Below are 20,010 nucleotides of genomic sequence, written 5' to 3'. Positions count from 1 at the left end.
GATAGATTGAAAAATTGAGCCGACCGATCAAAATCAAAGGTGGTCGATAGGGGAGAAGAGGAGGGCTCGATCGGTATTGGTTTTAAAAAAAAATTCAAACCGATATTATTCAAAAAGTTCTAAAGAATAAAACGATCAAAATTGACCGATCGATGATCGATTTACTCTCTTGACGATCGATGTTGGTTTGAATATTTATTAAATCAACCAAACCGGCATCCAACCAGCCGCTGCACACCCCTTGGACAACGAAAGTAGACTAAAACTTGACATTGGGTATGGTTTAACCAAAAAAACCAATATAAACCCTGGGAGTCTCGCTCGCAATTCTTCACTCACTATTTTCGGTTTCGCTCTGCTCGCCCGGCATGGATTTCGTTTCGAATTCACTGGTTTGCAAGACTCTTCCTTCCCGGACTTTGTTTCCGCCGTGCGCAACATCTTCCCGCCGCCGCCGCCAATGGTTGCCTTCTTCACTCTCCAATGCTGGCAAGCGAGTCAGAGAGCTACGCTGCGAGTTCGAAGTCAACGTTAATGGCGCTCTTTCCGGCGACTTCGACCCTCGTTCCGTCGACAGGGTACTCATTCGGTTCTTTCTTCTCCATATTTTCTTTCCGCTGCTTGTATTACCTTGCTTTTTAAATTTTAGGCCGGAAATGTCTGTAGTGCTTTTTTTAAATTCAGCTTTCGTAGGTTGTTTTCATTGGCTGGATCAAGTTTTTCTAATCAAATGTGTGTATGGAGTTGGAACCCTAAAAAACTTTGTTTAGGGTTTTTCAATTGTTAAATGACGAAAAACAGAAAGGTAGGCAATGTGACTACAACACAGTAGGGCGTAGAGGGAGAAACAAAATCATTCGCAAATCTAATATTTGACGACGAGGATTGTTTGCTGCGATAATATTGCTTCATTAGCAGTTATTAGTTTCTCAGATATTGCAACTTTCGTGTCATCCCAGAAAAAAGCATTGGAGGCAGCAATGAATGACATAAATAGCTCATTTGGGAAAGGAAGTGTTACACGACTTGGAAGTGCTGGTGGAGCATTAGTGTATGCCCTTTTTGTTTCTTCTTATTTTCTTTTTCCGTGAATGCTGTAAAATTTTGAAAATTTTCTCCTTGTCTCACAGGGTTTCAATGATTTTTTAAGTTTTATAGATTTACTATGTTAGTTGCTGGTTGGATAATTTTCTAATCAAATTACGTTGTGAACTTTTGCATTTCATAAAGCATCAGAATGCAAGTTCGATCTTGTCAGGTTTAAATGTCCGCTGTCTTTTGTTCGTACAGGGAAACTTTCCCAAGTGGCTGTTTGACTTTAGATTGTGCCTTAGGTGGTGGCCTTCCAAAAGGCAGAATTGTGGAGGTATGTTTACTTGTTCTGGGAGGTTAAGTATTAAAGTAAAGAAATTTTGTCAAGTCGTGTAGATGAGTTTACCGAAGTCGTGTAGTATTTTAGTTTTTTGAACAAGAAACAGACCACTTCATTAAGATAATGAAAGATGTTACAAGTGAATGAAAGGAAACAAACACAGAAAACAAAATAGAGGATCAACAAATGCACCGGGACATCTCAACTAGGTTGACAACTCTGTAGCACTCTCATCATATCCGAAAAAGTAGAGCAAAAATTCTAAAACTGAATACAAAACTAACTACAAAGCTGAATAATCCGTGCCTGATACAAAGGCTAAGACCAAAATGAAAATCTGAAAATTAAGCCGTGGCCAAAAACTAAGGAGCTACAAGATCAAGAAGGCAGAAAAATGAAGGCGTTCCAATTGAGACTGATGTCTTGAATGGAGAAATCTTTAAAATCTTTGGAGAGAGAGCACCATGAAGAGGCATTGATATGAGTGGTATCAAATTTGATGGAGCAAAGAGATGCTTTGTCATGAAACACTCTTTGATTCCTTTCAAACCATAATTCTGATAACAAAGCTTTGACTGCATTGACCCAAAGTAACCTTGGCGTCTTCTTCAATTTGGGACCAATAAGAAGTTGGAACATGTTTGCCTTAAAACCATCATCAAAAACCCAGCTGGCATTGAAGCAATTAAGTAAACGTAGCCAATAATTTTCTGCAAAAACACTAGAAGAACAAATGAGAAAGAGATTATGAATTTTCCAAACAAAGAGAGCAGACCTGTGAAGAAATATGATGATTAGGCAGCTTCCTTTGTAGAATATCTTCACTGATAAGCAAACCATTCAGCATAATCCAAATTAGAATATTTATCCTTCTAGGGCTCTTGGATTTCCACAATGCTGATTCTAATTGTGTTCCAATTGGGGAGGAGAAGGATAGATGCATTACAAGGGATTTAACTGAAAAAAAATCTGGTTCTAAGATCTACCTTCTTTTGTCGGGAAGCAAATTGAGTTTAGAGTGGGTAAGCTTTTCAGTAAGGAGCTGGAAGTTTTCTGATTCTTCTTCCTTTAGCAGTCTTCTAAAATGAAAAGACCAAGATTCTAGTGCCTCGTCCCAAAAATCATGTATTGTACCATCGGGCTTGGTAGAGATGATGTAAAGACTAAGAAAGGAGTCTTTTAGAGGAACAATTTCCAGCCAAGGGTCAAGCCAAAAAGCTACCCTTTTACCGTACTTACTTTAAAGGCTGCCAAAGATTCTACTTTTAGCCAAGTTCTTGAGATGTTGATCCCTGGACTTTTAAGGCTGCTGGTAGTTTTGCCATTAGTGTTTCAACCAAACTTACTTCTTCCATAGATGCTTATTACTTTCCTCCAAATGGAATTCTCCTCATTGATGAACCTCCACCCCCATTTTTCCAGTAGGCTTTGATTTTTGAGTTTCAAACCACCAATGTCGAGCTCACCATCTTCTTGAGAACGAGAGACAAGGCCCATTTTACTAAATGATTTAATTTACTTCCAGAATGCCCTTCCCAAAAAAAGTTTTCCATAAGTCTTTCTATATTTCGAACCACCTTTTCTGGCATCAAGAAAAGTGACATATAGTATATAAGGATATGAGAAAGGACCGAATTACAAAGGGTGGAGCGTCCTCCTCTAGAGAGATTGTATCTCTTCCATTTATCCAATTTACTTTGAATTTTGTCAATCACTGGTTGCCAAAAAGCCAATTGTTTGGGGTAGCCACCTAATGGAAGGCCGGGGTACGTAAATGGGAGATTGACAGCCTTGCAATTCAGATTAACAGCTTCTGATTGTAGCTTGTTATGATCAATATTGATACCGCTTATAGCTGATTTTTTTCCCAATTAATCTTCAGCCCTGAGCACCACTCAATTGTTTTCTTTAGGTTTTCAAGCTTTTCCTTGTCATCTTGGCAGAAAATTAGCATATCATCAGCAAATTGCAATAAGGGGACGTGAATTCTATCTTTGCCCACTATAAAGCCTTCAAACTTGCCTTTCTCATGAAGCCGGGACTGTAATGCACATAGAACTTCACTGACTAAAAGAAAAAGGAAGGGTGAAAGAGGATCACCTTGCCTTATCCCTCTTGTAGCATGGATTCTACCACGTGGTCTACCATTTATAAAAATTGAGAATTTTGTGTTAGATACACAACCCATCATCCACATTATCCATCTCAAAATTCTTTTCAACAAGGATCTTTTCGAGAAACTCCCAATCAACACGATCGAAGGCCTTTTCTAGGTCAAGTTTTAAGATCCACCCTTTTTTCTTCTTGGAACGATAATCTTCAACCACTTCATTGGCTATGAGGATTGGATCTAATATTTGCCTTCCTTCAATGAAAGCACTTTGTGAAGCATCTATTATACTTGGCATTACCTTTTTAGGCCTCTCCGCTAGTACTTTAGCTACTACTTTATAAGTCAAAGTAGTTAAACTTATCGGTCTGAAGTCACATACCCGGACAACATCCTTTTTCTTTTGAATTAGGCTGATGAAGTTTTCCTTTATACATGAATTCAGCTTCCCATTGTCATAAAAATCTTCAAAGAGTTCTAGGAATTTATCATTGAAAGAATCCCAGAATTTGAGGAGGAATTCAGCTGTAAAACCATCCGGACCAGGGGCCTTGTTTTTGCCCAACGAGTTTAAGGCAGATCTGATTTCAGCTATGGAAAATCTGGCTGTCAGCTTTGAATTTTTTGAACTAGAGACTTTGGACCATTGAAAGTTGATAGGTATGGTTCTTTGGCCGGGAGACTTGGTGTACAATGTGGAGTAGAAGTCTAAAATTAGGTATTCAATTTCCTTAAAGGAGTGAGTTGCTACATCTTGGTCATTTAGGAGTTCGGAGATTAGGTTCCTTATTTTCTTTGCATCCAAGAATCTATGGAAGAATTTAGTGTTTTCATCCCCTAAGCTTAGCCAATTGAGCTTGCTCTTTTGCCTTAGGTTCCTTTCATCAATTCTGTAGAGGGAAAATAACTCAGCTACCAAAGAGATTCTCATTCTCCTTTCTGATTCCGGTAAACCATGGGCTTCTGCTTGCTGGTCAAGCTTATCTATTTCTTTAAGTAACACTTCCTCTCTTGATTTCCTTGCTGTTTCAAAATCTGAATGCCAAGTTTTAAGAGCAGATTTGACTTTCCTTAACTTGGTGGAGATTACAAAACCGGCCCAACCTTGCTGAACTCCTAAGTTCAATGTAGCCAAATTCAGAGTCAAAGACAATTGGTTTGTAGAATGTGCAGTGTGGCCTACCACAGGGGGAAGAAAGAATATTCATGTTCCTTATGGGGTTGGATGTTCAGACTGGCAAAAGTTCAAGGAAATGATTGATGCCAACATCTATATCTTCAAAGATAATTCAGCTCAGCAAGCCCTTCAAGTGAAGAGTTTCTCAGATGTGGTGAAAGGTAGGTTCTCTCAACCATATCTAAAGCCTACAAAGTTTGAGAATGTTGCAGGTCAAAAATCCTATAGTCAAGGTCAATTAAATCAAGAAAAGGGTTCTTATTGGATTCAAAAAGATCATGAAGTTCTCAAAGAAGATTTTAGTAGTTTATGGCTCATCTCAAGGCTTTTAGTCTTCAATGATTGGAAGGACATCTCGAAGGTATTGAGTGAGGCCTTTAAAACCAGTGTCACTATCAATCCTCTATTTGCAGATAAAGCTTTAATCAAAGTCAACAATGGTGATTTGGCCACTTTGATATCAAATCCGGGCAAATGGCAGTCGTTTGGTCCTTTTCACTTGCTGTTCGAAAAGTGGAATCCTAAAATGCATGGAAGAGCCTCTGTGATGAAAGGTTTTGGTGGTTGGATTTCAATCAAGAATCTTCCACTGAATTTTTGGGGAAGAAAGACCTTTGAAGCCATAGGTGCTTATTTTGGGGGTTTGGAATCAATTGCCTCAGAAACTCTTAACCTAACTAATTGTTTGGAAGCCAAAATTCAAGTTAGAAGAAACCTATGTGGATTTATGCCATCCACAATCGAAATAAAGGATGCAAGTCGTGGGAATTTTTTTCTATACTTTGGAGATGTCGAATGTGTAGAAGTTCCTTCTATAGCAGTAGGGAATTTATTATTTAAGGACTTCTCTAATCCTATTGACCTTGTTAGGTTAAATGATGTAGATGAAGGAGTTAATTTTAAATTGGATATTTCGGAGTGGAATTTCCTTGTCTCTTCACATTCTGAACCCACCTTTTCAAGGAACCCGAATCCGGTTCAAGAAACCTTGGAAGAGATGAAATTTACACAGAGGAAGTCGAAGAGTCTCATTCCCTCCTTGCAAGGAGTTTAATTACAAAAAGTCCAACCACCCCTGCCTCCTTTATTGCCGAGGAAGATGTCTAGCCCCCTGCAAGTGAAAAATTTAGTGTGCAAGAAGTCGAAGAGTCACTACACTTTAATGACAAAGTTGAAAAGGTGCCTAGAACTTTTAAGAAGAGAGAGAAGGGAGCCTTTAATGGGGTATCCAGCCCTTTGGCCAAGGAATCTGAACAGTCACCTATTCAAAAAAATGAAAAGGCAATAGGAATTAAAGTTAATTGTTTTTCGAAGCAATCAACAGTAATTTTCTCAAGCAGCAAATTTGACCTTTCATCTTCCAAGGCTGTTGCTCTGCTCCCCTGTTCCAGTCCGGGTAAGTCTCCTTCCCCTATTTTCACTAAAAATCCGGCTCCCCTGCTTTAGCCGGCCCCCGAGCCAGCCCCAAAAGTCCATGCCCCCTCCTCGGCACTCCTCCTCTCTCCCTGCAGTAAACAAGCGCCAAAAGCAAGCAAAGCAGGGGCTAAACGTCAGCAAAAATTCAAGCATCCCCCCTGCCTTTTTAAATCATTCCTTAATCATTTCATCAGAAGAAAGTTAGCCAAGGACTCATCCAAGAAACCAAGCGTTAAAGTCAAGTCAGTGGCAATTCACAACCCGGATTTATTAGAAGCCCAATGCACCCAAATTCAAGGACAACCTCAATGTTCCAGGTCAGGCTCCCTTTTTCCTCTCCCTACTCTTTTTGAACACTATGTTTTTTCATTACCTAATACAGAGCTTACATTCTTGAGAGGTTCCACAACCCATCGGGGGAGTTCCCAGCAGATAAAGGGGAGGTCCTCATTGATTTTCCTTTCAGTGTGAGTAGTGAAGAAGAGGTTTGGGCAAAATCAGTTGGTTTTTCAGAAGAAAAAACTAAAGAGGACCCTATAGTTCAAGATTTGAAGCCCCTGTTTCAGACAAAAAATGACACTATTTTAGAGGCTGTTGGTTCAATTTTTCCAGCTATTCCTTGTGATCTTCCAGCTCATTTAACCTCAATTGTCAAAGACTGCCATCTCATCCTCGATTAATGTTTAAAAGTTGAGGCTACAATCCTTGTTTTAAGTCTGAATCACGAGAATTGTGCCGTGGAATACTAGAGGCCTGAAAGATGTTAACAAAAGGTGAATTTTTGACTCTATGGGATATGAATTTGATCTCGATGGTTGAAACTTTAAAGGGGGGTATTCGTTATCAGTAAAATGCATCACTGCTTGCAATAAGACTTGCTGGATCACTAATGTCTATGGACCAAATGATTACAAAGAGAGAAAATTCATGTGGCTAGAGCTTTTATCTCCATTTTATTGTGTAGAAGCATGGTGCATTGGGGGAGATTTTAATATCACAAGATGGGCACATGAAAGATATCCATTGGGCAGAAGCACTAAAGGAATGAGGAAGTTTAACAACTTCATAGACCAAGCCAATCTTTTGGAGATACGATTGGGAAATGGCAACTTCAAAATTTGTTGATAGCAAGGTATGGTCTATCTCAGCCTCGGGTCTCTTTACGGTCAACTCACTCAGAACATACCTCTCCCACTCCTCCCCAATGGATAAATCTCTATTCTCGGCCCTATGGAAGACTTGCAGCCCAAGAAGAATTAATATTCTTGTCTGGATAATGCTTAGTGGGCAATTGAACGTAGCCTCAGTGTTGCAAAGTAAGATGGCAACCAACAATATCTCTCCTTCAATTTTCCCTTTGTGTCTAAATTGGTCAGAAGACTCCCTCCACCTTTTCTTTTATTGTTCCTATTCAGCTTGGTGTTGGAATAAGTTGCTGTCCTTCTTCAACATTTCATGGGTTATGTGTAATGACTTTAAGGGCAACTTGCAGCAGCTGTTAGTTGGCGTAAACCTTCACAAACCCAACAATATTCTATGGTTGAATGCAGTAAAGGCACTGCTGGCTGACCTTTGGTTTGAAAGAAATCAGAGGATGTTCCATGATAAGGTGCTTGAATGTCAAGATCGGTTCGAATCAGCCCGTCGGCTAGCTTCTTCTTGGTGTATCCTCTCCAAGCACTTCAATGCCTACAGTTTATCAGAGTTTAATCTTAATTGGAGGGTGTTTGCCTCCTTCCCAAGCGACGGGATTTAGTCTCTTCAGCATCCAGTGGTTTTCTTAGCTTTTTCAGAATGTTTATTTAATTATTAACCCCATTGTTTGTCCTTTTGGGAATGTAAAGAAGCTATGCTTCTGCTTTAAGCTAGTCTTAGATAATTATTGGATATGATGAGGGCGCTAAGGGGGTGTCAACCTAGTTGAGATGCCCGGGTGCGCTAGCTGATCCGTTTTGGCTTTCAGTTGTTATTTAGCTCATTGTATAATCCTCTTGTACTTTGGGCTTTTGCGCGATATTCTCTTAATTAATGAATTGTTTCCATTTCAAAAAAAATGTGTCTTTAATTATTCTACAGCTCTCTATGATAGATAACCAACTGTTACAAAATCTGAAAGGGGATGGTCCCCATTCAAATGATCCTACTTCAAGAAGTATTGGGAAGTGATCTGAACATAACCGTGCCATTCTTACTACTCTGGTGTTTGCAAAGGTATCATCCCAACTATTAGAGATCAAGAACTTCCTTACTGAATGGTGGTGAGTCGTTCACGGTAGGGCCTAAAATATCGAAAGACGAGGGGACTCCTGCGTTCGAATGGACTTCCTGGCTATCCATGGATAATAAAACGCCACTATCAGTTTTTTTAGATTGATGGTATTCCTTCAAATAATTGATGTTTGCCGGGCTTTCATTTGTCATGTTTTTAGAAGTAATTAAAGTTGCGGCTGGTGGAGTACCCGAAGGAGCGCCAGTTGGACTTCCCTTGGAGGGATTTTGAGTTTCAATTGGCTCTCTCCTCATTAAAGGCACTTCCTTCTCTCTTCTTAAAGACTTCTCGACACTCTCTCTTTTTTTGTTCACACCAAACCAGTTAGGATCTTCAGGACAAGTGGTTTCTGATTGATCTTTAACAGCTTTTACTATCGGCGGACTGATCACTTTTTCTTCTATCAGAAAAGCCCCCTGAACCACCTTTTCTGGTAAATAAGCCCCTTGAACCTCCTTTTCTGGTGAACGGCTTGCACCAAAAATCTAGTGGTAGGTTTTTAATGGAAATCCAACCTCCATAACCTTTAATTGACCTTGGTCGGCTGTGTAATATGAAGTATTCCACCTTTCAACTTTCAGATGAAGATGTCCTATCCTTTGCCACACTCCAGGTTGTTCTATCAAGTCTTCCAGGTTCCCCTTTTCCAACTTTATTAAAGCGGATTCTGCTGAGAGAGGATTGATGATAACTTTAGAATTAGACCATAACTTTACTTCCTTCGAGACTTCCGGCCAGTTATTGAATTCAAATAACCTAGTGACTACCCATAATTTGTTGTAGTCTTCCTTGAGGACGTCTTGGTTTTTTTGGACCCAAAACTCTGACTTGCTCTATTTTTTAATATCCTGAGGAGGAAGGGGGCTCTGTTTTGATGGAGAAGTTGGATTAACCGAGGGCTTTCTTCCCCTTACTATGTCCGCAAAGGTGTCTAAGAACTTCAAATGATTTTTCAGCGCTTGAGTATCTTCTCTTAGTGTCAGGGCGCCACCTAACATATTAACAAAAGAATGCCAACCTGAATTAAGGATTCCTGATGGAACATGAATGAAAAATCGTCCTCCGGACGTAAGCCAAACAACACATCTTAAAAACCACTTTGAATAGACACGAATCTTTGAGAGCTTTGTAACACCGAAGGCATCTTGATCATTTTTGACAACAAAGTTGGAGGTTGGGAGCTTCATAAGGGCTGAGATATTTTCCACGAACCAAAGGAGCTGTGATTCTGCCAAAAAAAGGTGCTTCATGGCTTCCACGTCTTCTATGATGAAAGATCCTTCTTGGAGGTGAGCACAGAAATGGATGTCGTTAATCCTACAACTTATGACTTCCAGAGCTGAACTGCTCTTGGATGGGGGGGGGGCTGGGAGGAAGCTTTTCTTGGCCATGAGGACCGGGTGTGGAAAGGGACAAGAGAAGAAAGAAGAGGAGGGGAACTGAGTCTAATCGGAGCCTGATCGGAGAGAAGAGGAGAGCAGCGCTAGGAAGGGTGTAGGGAGAGGAAAGAGGAGAGAGGAGAGAGCATTCTTTGAACCAATTTGTTATTTTATGATCAATTACTTTGATTTTCGTGTAGTATTTTAGTTGATAGATGGAAATTGTCAATTTGCTTGTAGTGAGAGTATTCTCTAGCTCACTGCACAAGTACATACCAAAATCATGGTGAGCCTCTATCATTATTGCAAACTACCAAACTGTGAGTTTGTAGGACACTTTTGAAAAATGGACTTGATGGTCCCCAAAGAAAATAAAGCTTGTTTAGAAAGACCGAAAACATAATTGGAGGCGTTTGGGGCAAGTAGTTGGTTATTATAGTTGGGTTATATTAGTTTGTGTTTGGGGTGTAGATTATTTTAGTTTGGGTTATAGTAATATGTGTTTGAGGGTGTAAACTATTTTAGTTTACGAATGAAATAATAAATACTCTAGCAAAGAATTTAAAAATGGTGAATGTAAAATAGTAAATACGGTAGCAAATAGTAAATATTATAACAAATTGGGGTCTTGAAATAGTTTTGACTGTAGTTAATTGGGAACTACAAAATAGTATTTACGGTAGCAAGAGGTGGTTATTAGTTTTAGGATAGTCCTTGTCCCAAATGTCCATTTTGTATTTTTAGAAAACTTCCATTTGTTTATTTTCTTTCTTATCATCATTCTTTTTCTAGATATTTGGACCAGAAAGTAGTGGAAAGACCACCTTAGCATTGCATGCAATTGCAGAAGTACAGGTACATGCATATGTACATATATTGTTATGTTACTTCTCACCATCATCTTATTTTTATTTTCCGAGAGGCCTGGGAGAGGCACTAGGAAATATATTGGTTTTGTCTGTTATGAGAAATAATACCTATTCAGTTGTGACATGCAGAAACTAGGAGGAAATGCGATGCTTGTAGATGCAGAGCATGCCTTTGATCCAGCATATTCTAAAGCCGTAGGAGTGGATGTAGAAAATTTAATTGTATGCCAACCTGATCATGGAGAGATGGCACTTGAGAGTAATATATGCTAATTTGACGTCGGAGTTTGCATGAATGAAATAGTGTTAAGGGTTTTGGCTATTGGGATGCTTGTGATGTTTGCGTGTTGATGGATAAATATTCTTATATCAGTTGCAGATCGCATGTGTAGATCTGGTGCCGTAGATCTCATTTGTGTCGATTCTGTCTCTGCTCTTACACCAAGAGCAGAAATCGAAGTAATTTTTCTTACCTTCTTTTGTTTTTAAAGCTTTCTTGTGAGGTTGCTAATCTTACATTGTGTATCCTTTCCTTGCTTCGTAGGGTGAGATTGGTATGCAACAAATGGGTTTGCAAGCACGCCTCATGAGTCAAGCTCTTCGTAAAATGTCTGGAAATGCCTCAAAAGCTGGTTGCACTCTCATATTTTTGAATCAAATACGATATAAGGTTGTTTTCACTCTTCAATTAGGTCTAATTATCCCATAATTGAAGTTTGGTAGATTTTATGCATGGTAACGGTCAGGGGTTCATGGTTTAATTCTTCTTTCTCCTACAGGGATTTAATTTTTTTAATGATGCTATATATTTTTAACTTTACAACAATGAATGAAAAGTTGTGTTTCTTATAATTAAATAAACGAAAATAGTCATATATATGCACCCTGTGTGAGAATTCTACTCTAACCTTGTTTCTAGTACTCGATCATTATCCTCTTATGTAAAATATTTCAAAGCATAATGGTATTGTTGTTCTGAAATTTATTAGATTGGTGTGTATTATGGAAATCCAGAAGTGACAAGTGGAGGAATTGCGTTGAAGTTCTTTGCCTCACTTCGACTTGAAATACGTTCTATTGGGAAGCTAAAGTCGGTAAGACTGCTCTCTTTTTTTTTCTTTACCTAAACCAATTAATAGTTTTTCCCATTTCTTTTAGGGGATTTTTGGGCAAGGAGTGGAATAGTGAGCTCTAAGGAGCTATGAAGTCTAGGGAGTTGTGAACTCCTGGGCCCACAGTGTAAGGAGTTAATAAGATATAAAATTGATGTTTTTTTTTGTGGTGGGACTGACAAACTCCTTGGGCCAAATAAGGAGTGGAATTCCCAATCCGACTTCTAAACTCCCTGGGCCAAACACACCCTTAGAAACAAATTGAATTAAGTACGGAAGTCATTACAATTTACCTTAATGTCATAACATCCAGTTGAGGTGAGCCTTATTCTGTGTGCTTCCTTTTTTTTTAAAGGCTAAAGGAGATGAAGAAATTGGGATTCGAGTTCGTGTTAGAGTCCAAAAGAGCAAGGTAACACTGTAATGATAATATTTTTTTTGTTACAATCTTGTCAATTCGTACGTGAGCCTTTTTCTTATCTATGATTTTTTGTCCACGTTGTACAAATTGTAAGTTCTAGTATATTCATTTGCAAATTTAAGGCAATGAAACTGGTGCAGTTATATATATATATATATATATATACTGATCTAAGATTTTCTTGCTCAGGAAGATGATACTAGCAACTAGGGCCTGATGGAGAGTGAAGATTATTTATTGTTCTCTGTAGGTTATCATTTAAGATAGAAAATTATCGAGGAAGAAGGGGTGATGATTTGTATGGATCTCTGGGAGCATACAAATAGAAAGTTGAGAGGAAACAAAATCATTTTATGGATTCTTTGGGATAGAAAAATCATAGAATTTAAGATAGGTGTAGAAACTTTGAGGAGATTGGGATCATCACCTTTTGGATTCTTCTTGGAGTAATTTCTTGCAAGGTCCTGAGAATTTTGAGTGTTGGTTTTTCTTTTGTATTTTCTTTTAGGTTTAATGAGGTTTTTGTTTTCTAGCAGGAAAATTCAACAGAAATAAGCTTAAATTATAAATTTTCTAAAATATACTGGAATAACTCTTAACTTAAATTTGTTGTTATCCAACCCCACAAACTTCTAATAAAATCCCTTCAATTAGTCCCTCTCTTGGGTCTTTAAAACTGACAAAATATCAAGACAACCCATGGATTGGTTATTAATAGGTATTAAGAGTATGTTAGGCTAAGAAGCACGGACACCGACACGCGACACGACAACACCGACATGGCGCCATGCCGATTTTCAAAAAAGTAGAACACGACACGTCGGGGACACGTTTTTTTTATTAAAAAAATTGAATATATGTCGTGCAATAAATACATTGTGAAATTTTCCATTTAAAGACATCATTAACAACCATGCAATTCATGAAAATGATGACAATAGATAAGATGACTAACGGTCCAATGACTAACGGAGGTTTGGCCGTGGAGGTGTGGCTGACTGTCATGGAGTGCGTTTGGGCGTGGAAGGTCAAAGGAAGGTCGAAGGAATGAAGGTTTTGTGCGTGGAGTGCGTTTGGGCATGGAGTGCTTTTGGGCGTAGAGGTGTGGAGATTGTTGGCTGAAGGTCGAAGGAATGGAATGAAGGCTGGGCAGAAGTGGAATCTGATTTGAGATTTTGAGAAATTAAAAGAAAAAACACAATAACCCTAAAAGCTAATTTTTGGGCTGGGCTGATATTATAAGGTTTTGGGCTTAAAAATGGCAGTTTTCTTGTTTTTTCATTCTAATTTTGCAGGTGCCGTGTCTTGAACGTGTCGCAGCCGTGTCCAATCATGTCGGGGCGTGTTGGAAACTAAAAAAATAATAAGCTGGCGTGTTGTACACGTGTCGGTGTCCGATATGTGTCCGACACCGACACTTCGCCATCTTAGGAGTGTCGGTGCTTTATAGATGTTAGGAATTAGTTACGGAGGTTGTTAGGAAGTTAAACACAGTGAGTGAGAAAGAAGGAGGTAGAGATTATTTTAGTAAGTGAATTAGGGATTGAGAGAGATTTCCGAAAAGGATGGTCCAAGTACCTTGAAACACTTGGTTTCATTTGTAGTTTGGTTATGCTTTATCTTTCAACACATTTGGTTTGAGAATTTGTTCGAGGTGATAGAGGCAGTTCCATGAAGAGATCGTCGACAATTGTGGCTCTCAAAGGTCGGAGATGAAAACCTAGAAGAGAAGCTAGCATATGGTCGTGAGGAAAATGGAAATAGGAAAAGAGAAGTACCTGATGGAGGTTAAAGGCCGGTGGTAGGTGAAGACCTAGACAGAGATGAGGACTTGGGAAAATAGACATTAATGCAAGTTGAGTGGAGATGAACGCTTGGCTTGGATATAAGTTTTGATTTTGGTTGTCACATGCATTGGGTGAAGAATGAAGGTTCTCTATGAAATGGGGTTGTAGGCTTGGCGGGATGGAGTTGAATAAACTTTTTCTTTTCTATTAAAAAAAAAATGAATAAACTTGTTGATGGCCACATGTTAGAGAAATTCGTCGAGGCTCATTTACTTTCAAAAGAACAAAAGGAGGTTATTATCCAAGTTGGGTTTTGTGCTGGATTAATCTACATTTCAGACCTAGAACCTGACGTGATTGGGCATGACTCTACAAACACCACGTAGAAAGAAGCACTGGTTGTTGTTTCCCATGGGCCTCGATGAACACCACCACTTATCATTGATCTTCAGTAGTCCACACCCATCAAGGTCCCAAGGATAAGGGGTGTTTTAGGGGCAGGCAGGGGTATTGATAGGAATGCTAGCAGGATAGGAATTAGGATATTAGTAGGTATTTAATAGACCTCTACTAAGCATGTGTATGGAAGGAAGCATGTAAGGAGAGGGGGGAAGAATGTTGTTAGAAGCTTGTTAGAAATGTGCCAAGGAGGTTAGAGGGGCGTGGGTCGTGGGTCGTGGGCTGGGTATATGTAGGGAAAGTTGAGCTGAGAAAAGGAAAGCTCTATAATTAATTCTTCCCTTGATTTGTACCTCAGTTGATAAATAAACTATCAGTACTTATCTGTATTAAGGGTATGTTAGTAATTAGTTAAGGAGTTTACTAGAGAAGTTTGGTCATAAATGATAGAGGTAGATTATTTTTGTAAGTGAATTAGTGCTTGAGAGAGATCTTAAGTGTGGAGGGTCCAAGAGCCTTGAAATACTTGGTTTATCTTTTAGTTTGGTTATCTTTTATCCTTTAGCATATTTGGATTCTATCAATCTCCTCACCCTACCTTGGAGACCTTTGATATTCCAGGAGATGGACCTTGGGTCACAAAGGAGCATGTGCTTTTGAAGAGCCATTCATGGGTTGTATGATAATGGGTTTATAGTTGTAAGAGGACTTATTATCAGCATTGGCCCCAAAGATCAGCCCAACTAAATAGAGAGTATGCATCCCTAATAATTGTGCAGCGTGCACTCAATTCAGAGGGAAGTCTACAACCCAGCACGACTGCAAAATTGCAAGAGATTATTTATGGCATTCAAACCTAAACTCTGTTTTTATTTTTTTTTCTACATACACTTCTTTTTAATCAATAGGAATTCTGCATACTTCCACATTTAGGGGTGTTTGTTTCAAGGATTGAGATTGGATGGGTTAGACATCCTAAGCCCAATCCTTGTTTGGGGCAAAGATCTGGGAAACCTTGGCTTCTTACATCTTTTCCCATGAGTTTGAATAGTCAACACTATTGAAACCCATGGGTTACCTCCCACTTTTTCTTTTCTTTTTTCTAATTTAATCTAGGAAGTATGTTGGCCAACTTTCGGGCACCACCTTTGGTGATCACCATCGGCCAACTCTGGCTACCATCTCCGGCAACCGTCATCGACCAACTCCGGCCACCACCTTGGTGACCGTTGCGGCCAACCTCTGACCGCCATCGACAACTTCGACCACCATTGACCAACCTTTGGCAACCTCCCTTCCCCCCACACCAGCGAAATTCTGGCCACCAACTCTATCGACCAACCTATGACTGACACCCCTGACGATCGCCACCAACCAACCTTGAAAAACATTAATAAATTTTTGGAAGATATATTTTTTTTAAGTTATTCCAAACACGCCATTAAATTGCAATTGTATAGATATATTTATATAGGTTATTTGTGTAGAAAGTCCTAATTTAATTTTAATAACATTTTTTTTTGTTGGTCAATTTAACTAGTTCGAAGACTTAGAATCATTTTCTAACATAAATGTTTAAAATGTTTAAAACAATTTAGCGACTAAATGAAAATTAAAACTCAAAATTTATAATTTGTTATTTCTCATATGTAATTTGATAAAAAAAAAATTATAGTTTTTTTCAATACTTGAATTAATATTAAAATACTAGTTTATTTCAATTATGGCAAAAAAATTGATTATTTTCAAATTAGTTAAAGTGACAAAAGTCTATGAAATTTTATTTCAAAATCTAGTAAAATTAAAATATCAAATTATTAAAACAATAGACTAAATAAAATTATAATTCTAGCCAAAATCTCTATTTCAATTTTTTTTTAAAAAAATATTCTTCTAAATTGTTTTAGTTTGTTATAAACTTAACTATATTAAAATAATTAAGATGACAAATTTAAAGTAATCTAAAATCTAACCAGTGATTAAATACAAGAAAATATTTCACAAATTAAAGATTTATAAATTTGTACTTCATTTCCAAGTTACTTAAGCATACACTTCAAACACAGGCTTCTTAAACCCAGATTTCCAAAACTTGCACTCCGAACACAGTTTTCTTAAACTCAGGCTACTTGAACCTCTCAGCCTAACCCCCAGGTTTGACATTTCCTGGCTACCTGCCCACTAGACGCCCCCTTAGGATCTACGTATACAAAATAGGTCACTGTCAAGAGGGAATAATTTTTAGTTTCAATATTTGAGGCAAAAAACTCGATTACAAACTTGAAAAAAAGGGTTGGTGGATTTTTTCTATGATTGTATTGGAAGGCCCAAAGAATTGGGATTTCTCTATTGGGTTAGAAGTCATTCAGGGCGATGGATCATTTATGATGAAGAGGATAAAACTAATCCCATAACGAAACGACGTGCTCACATAAATAAATGTCAGGATAAAATGATTTTTATCCTGTAACCCAATACGTGCTAACTGAAATTATCAAAGGACTCCTACGGACTAGTAAAATAACTATTTTCAATATTAGAAGAACTCTCAAACGTCTCAGATTTGACTTCCAAATAGGATACTTTTTCTCTAACCACGAAAATGATTTGCCATGAGAAGTTTGTTGAAATTCATTTTTTAGGGCATGCACATGATATTTTATTAATTATTATAATTCTCAAGTTATAATACAACATTTTGATGAATTGGTATTTGGAAAAAAAAAAAAAAACTCACTTTGTAACATTGTCCTCGTCATTTGATCTTCTTCTAGGTGTCTGGTATCAATTACTTAAAATTGTTTGTTATGATATATCTTCTTACTACTATGGTGTTATATGGGAGAAATAGTAGTGATCTGTAACTAAATGCCAGATTGTGCAGGTATTTAGTTTAGCTCTTAAAATATTTTCATGCTTGTAATTTAAAGGCTCTATTCTGAGTTTCCAATATTTTTCCTTAGTACATTAAATATCTTATCCTTAGATGGGTTGCTATAGGTGTCAAGGCCATACAAGCAAGCTGAATTTGAAATTATCTTTGGAGAGGGAGTAGGTAAACTGGTCAGTATTCTAGGAGTAAGCATTGTTCAATTGCTGGTATAAAATTTTGTCCATTCTCACTTAATATTTTTCTCTTTTCTTCCCACAGGGTTGCATTTTAGACTGTGCTGAAATTATGGACATTGTAGCGAAAAAGGGCTCGTGGTACAGTTATGGAGACCACAGGTTAGTCTTGTGCTTATATTAATCGCTTTTTCGAAAAACATTGGATTTGATTTAAATTTTACAGAAAGATTTCATCATTTATTGCTTATGTTTCAATTTTCCTATCTTCATAGCCATTCATTAACTTCGAGCTTTTTCTTCTGTTGACTAAAGCGCAGCTTATTGTTATGCTTTTGTTTAAAACATTATTATTTCCTTGTTTGCTAAAGGCTGGGACAGGGAAGAGACAGAGCTCTGCAATACTTAAAAGATAATCCTGCTCTCCAAGATGAAATTGAGAAGGTTTGTTTTTGTGACAGGCATACTCATAATTAAATCATTAATACAACTGTGACTGGCACTACTCGTAATTGAATCATTAATACAACAATGTTTACTTTGTCAAATGTGATTTTTTTTTGTTACAACTAGTGTGCCGATAATATTCTTTTGACCGGTAAAAATTCTTCATTAATATGGTCAAAATCATAAATAATAGGGACCGAATCGACCCTTTTTCATGAAAGCCTTTGAATTTTCTATGAATGGCAGACTGTGCAGACCATGCTGACTAGTGGAACTGTTCAAATGGGATTTCAATCTATTAGAAAGCCATTGCCAAATCAAGAAGAGGTACTTGAGGAGTTTGAATAACGAACAATGTATGCCACGATTAAGCAATAACAACAGAGATTCCAAGCAGAGGTAACATTTCTTCTATGGATGGGGGTGGGATGATAAGCCTAAGCCCCCGTAGATCCATTTTCCCTGCTACATCCACCATGGGAAGCTCTTAGAAGCAAAGAATTCCGCCTCCTTTGTTAGTTAGGTGCGAGCTAGATGTCATGAAGACAGTAAGAACTGGCTTCTTTGCTTCCAATCTCTGAAGACGACGTTTTGGATCATCGGAGAACATTATTGAAGTCCTTCGGTCTCGCTAAGAGGTTGGTATACTTTGAAACCAAATCTTGAGAAATTGATCTGAAACTACTGGTGTAATCTTTACTGCAGCTTATCAGGTATCATATTTACATTTGTACTTGGTGTATAACATATATAATGATTGTTTGCCATCCGGCCAGCTCCCAGGTACATTTTATCATAGGAAGCAGAATGATGGAATTCATGCAGATATGGTTTCTTGTGTTAAAAACCTTCTGTATTAGTTGCACATGATAGGTTAGTAGTTTGGTCCCATTTGATTACAAATTTGTTTTTAGTTTTCTTAAGCTTCGTTTGATAAAGATTCGACTCTTTAAAGTTAAGTTTATAAATACTACTTTCACCTATAAGTTTGTGTTGTATTTTTTTTTTAAAACCATATCAATATTTTTTTAAAAAAAACTATGCCAAAGTTTGAAAACTAATCATGGGGACACTGATGAGTTTAGAGACTGCACGGGCCAAACAAGAAAGGGAAGTTAAGAATTCCACTCCAACTTTTACTCAAACATCTCTGATTGTTAGTCTTGTTCACAAAGTTTTTGGAAATGAATCTTCAGTGTTCCAAGTAACCAATGTTTTATTTCATCTGAAATGGTTTGTGGTTGGGAAGAGAGAATTCCAGTCCTCTCGAATAGGCTAGGGGGTAGGGGATTGCATCATTTCTTTTGTTTTATGGAGAAGTTGTCTAAAGAAGTGCGTGAAAATAGTTCCACGAGGAAGATTGAGGAATCGGGAATAAGTGAAGGATCAAGACTCAAGAGGAAGGACAAGTTGGATGAGATGGATTCTACGGCGAATATAAGTATCGGAGGAACAGATAAGAGGAAATATAAAAGATTGGAAATGTCGATCTTCAATGGGAAAAATTTGATGTCCTGGGTATACAGGGCAAAACATTATTTTGAGATTCACGAACTCAGTGATGCGGAGAAGGTAAAGGTGGCCATAGAAGGCAGATGGCACAGAAATAGGTTGAGAAACGGTTGGAAGCCAGCGAGAAGGAGATACAAGAGATAAAGAGTTTGATCGTCGACCTCTACAAGAGTATGGAAAAGTTGTCTGAAGAAGTGCGTGAAAATAGTTCCGCGAGGAAGATTGAGGAATCAGGAATAAGTGAAGGATCAAGACTCAAGATGAAGGGCAAGCTGGATGAGTCGGATTCTACGACGAATATAAGTATCGGAGGAACAAATAAGAGGAAATATAAAAGATTGGAAATGTCGATCTTCAATGGGAAAAATTCAAAGTCCTGGGTATACAGGGCAGAACATTATTTTGAGATTCACGAACTCAGTGATGCAGAGAAGGTAAAGGTGGTCGTAGTGAGCTTTGCACTAGATGAAGTCAACTGGTTCAGATGGAGCCACAACTGAAAAGCAATAAGAACTTGGGATGAGCTAAAGAAGAGGATGTTTGAATGTTATTGACCCACTGGCGAAGGGAGCCTTGGAGCCAGACAATTACAGATCAAGCAGGAGGGAAGTTACGAGGAGTATGTAAAGAAGTTTGTAAGATGACCAAAAATGTTCTCACCAATGAGTTTTTAA

General features: G+C 38.1%; 1 protein-coding gene across 3 annotated transcripts; it reads left to right on the top strand.

Annotated features, from left to right (window-relative positions):
- Window positions 1-224: 224 nt before the first annotated feature.
- Window positions 225-18,648, top strand: RECA1 (recA DNA recombination family protein). Of its 3 annotated transcripts, none has more exons than XM_039043052.2 (13): window positions 225-578; window positions 960-1,051; window positions 1,291-1,366; window positions 10,516-10,578; window positions 10,722-10,851; window positions 10,966-11,051; window positions 11,137-11,262; window positions 11,582-11,686; window positions 12,060-12,116; window positions 17,312-17,374; window positions 17,463-17,539; window positions 17,749-17,821; window positions 18,071-18,648. In XM_039043052.2, exons 1-13 carry the CDS (start codon window positions 369-371, stop codon window positions 18,170-18,172), a joined length of 1,260 nt encoding a protein of 419 aa, XP_038898980.1. In that variant the 5' UTR covers window positions 225-368; the 3' UTR covers window positions 18,173-18,648. The 3 variants fall into 3 exon arrangements, 2 of the variants coding, with proteins under 2 accessions (XP_038898980.1, XP_038898981.1); XR_005484223.2 differs by having other exon boundaries at window positions 230-578; window positions 17,298-17,374; XM_039043053.2 differs by having other exon boundaries at window positions 230-578; window positions 10,972-11,051.
- The last annotated feature ends 1,362 nt before the right edge of the window (window positions 18,649-20,010 follow it).

Source organism: Benincasa hispida, chromosome 9 (genome assembly GCF_027475165.1).
Source record: "Benincasa hispida cultivar pf3 chromosome 9, pf3_genome.v1.1, whole genome shotgun sequence".
NCBI classification, from domain to species: domain Eukaryota; kingdom Viridiplantae; phylum Streptophyta; class Magnoliopsida; order Cucurbitales; family Cucurbitaceae; genus Benincasa; species Benincasa hispida.
Note: the sequence above shows the minus strand (reverse complement) of the source record. Positions and strands in the feature narration are given on the sequence as shown.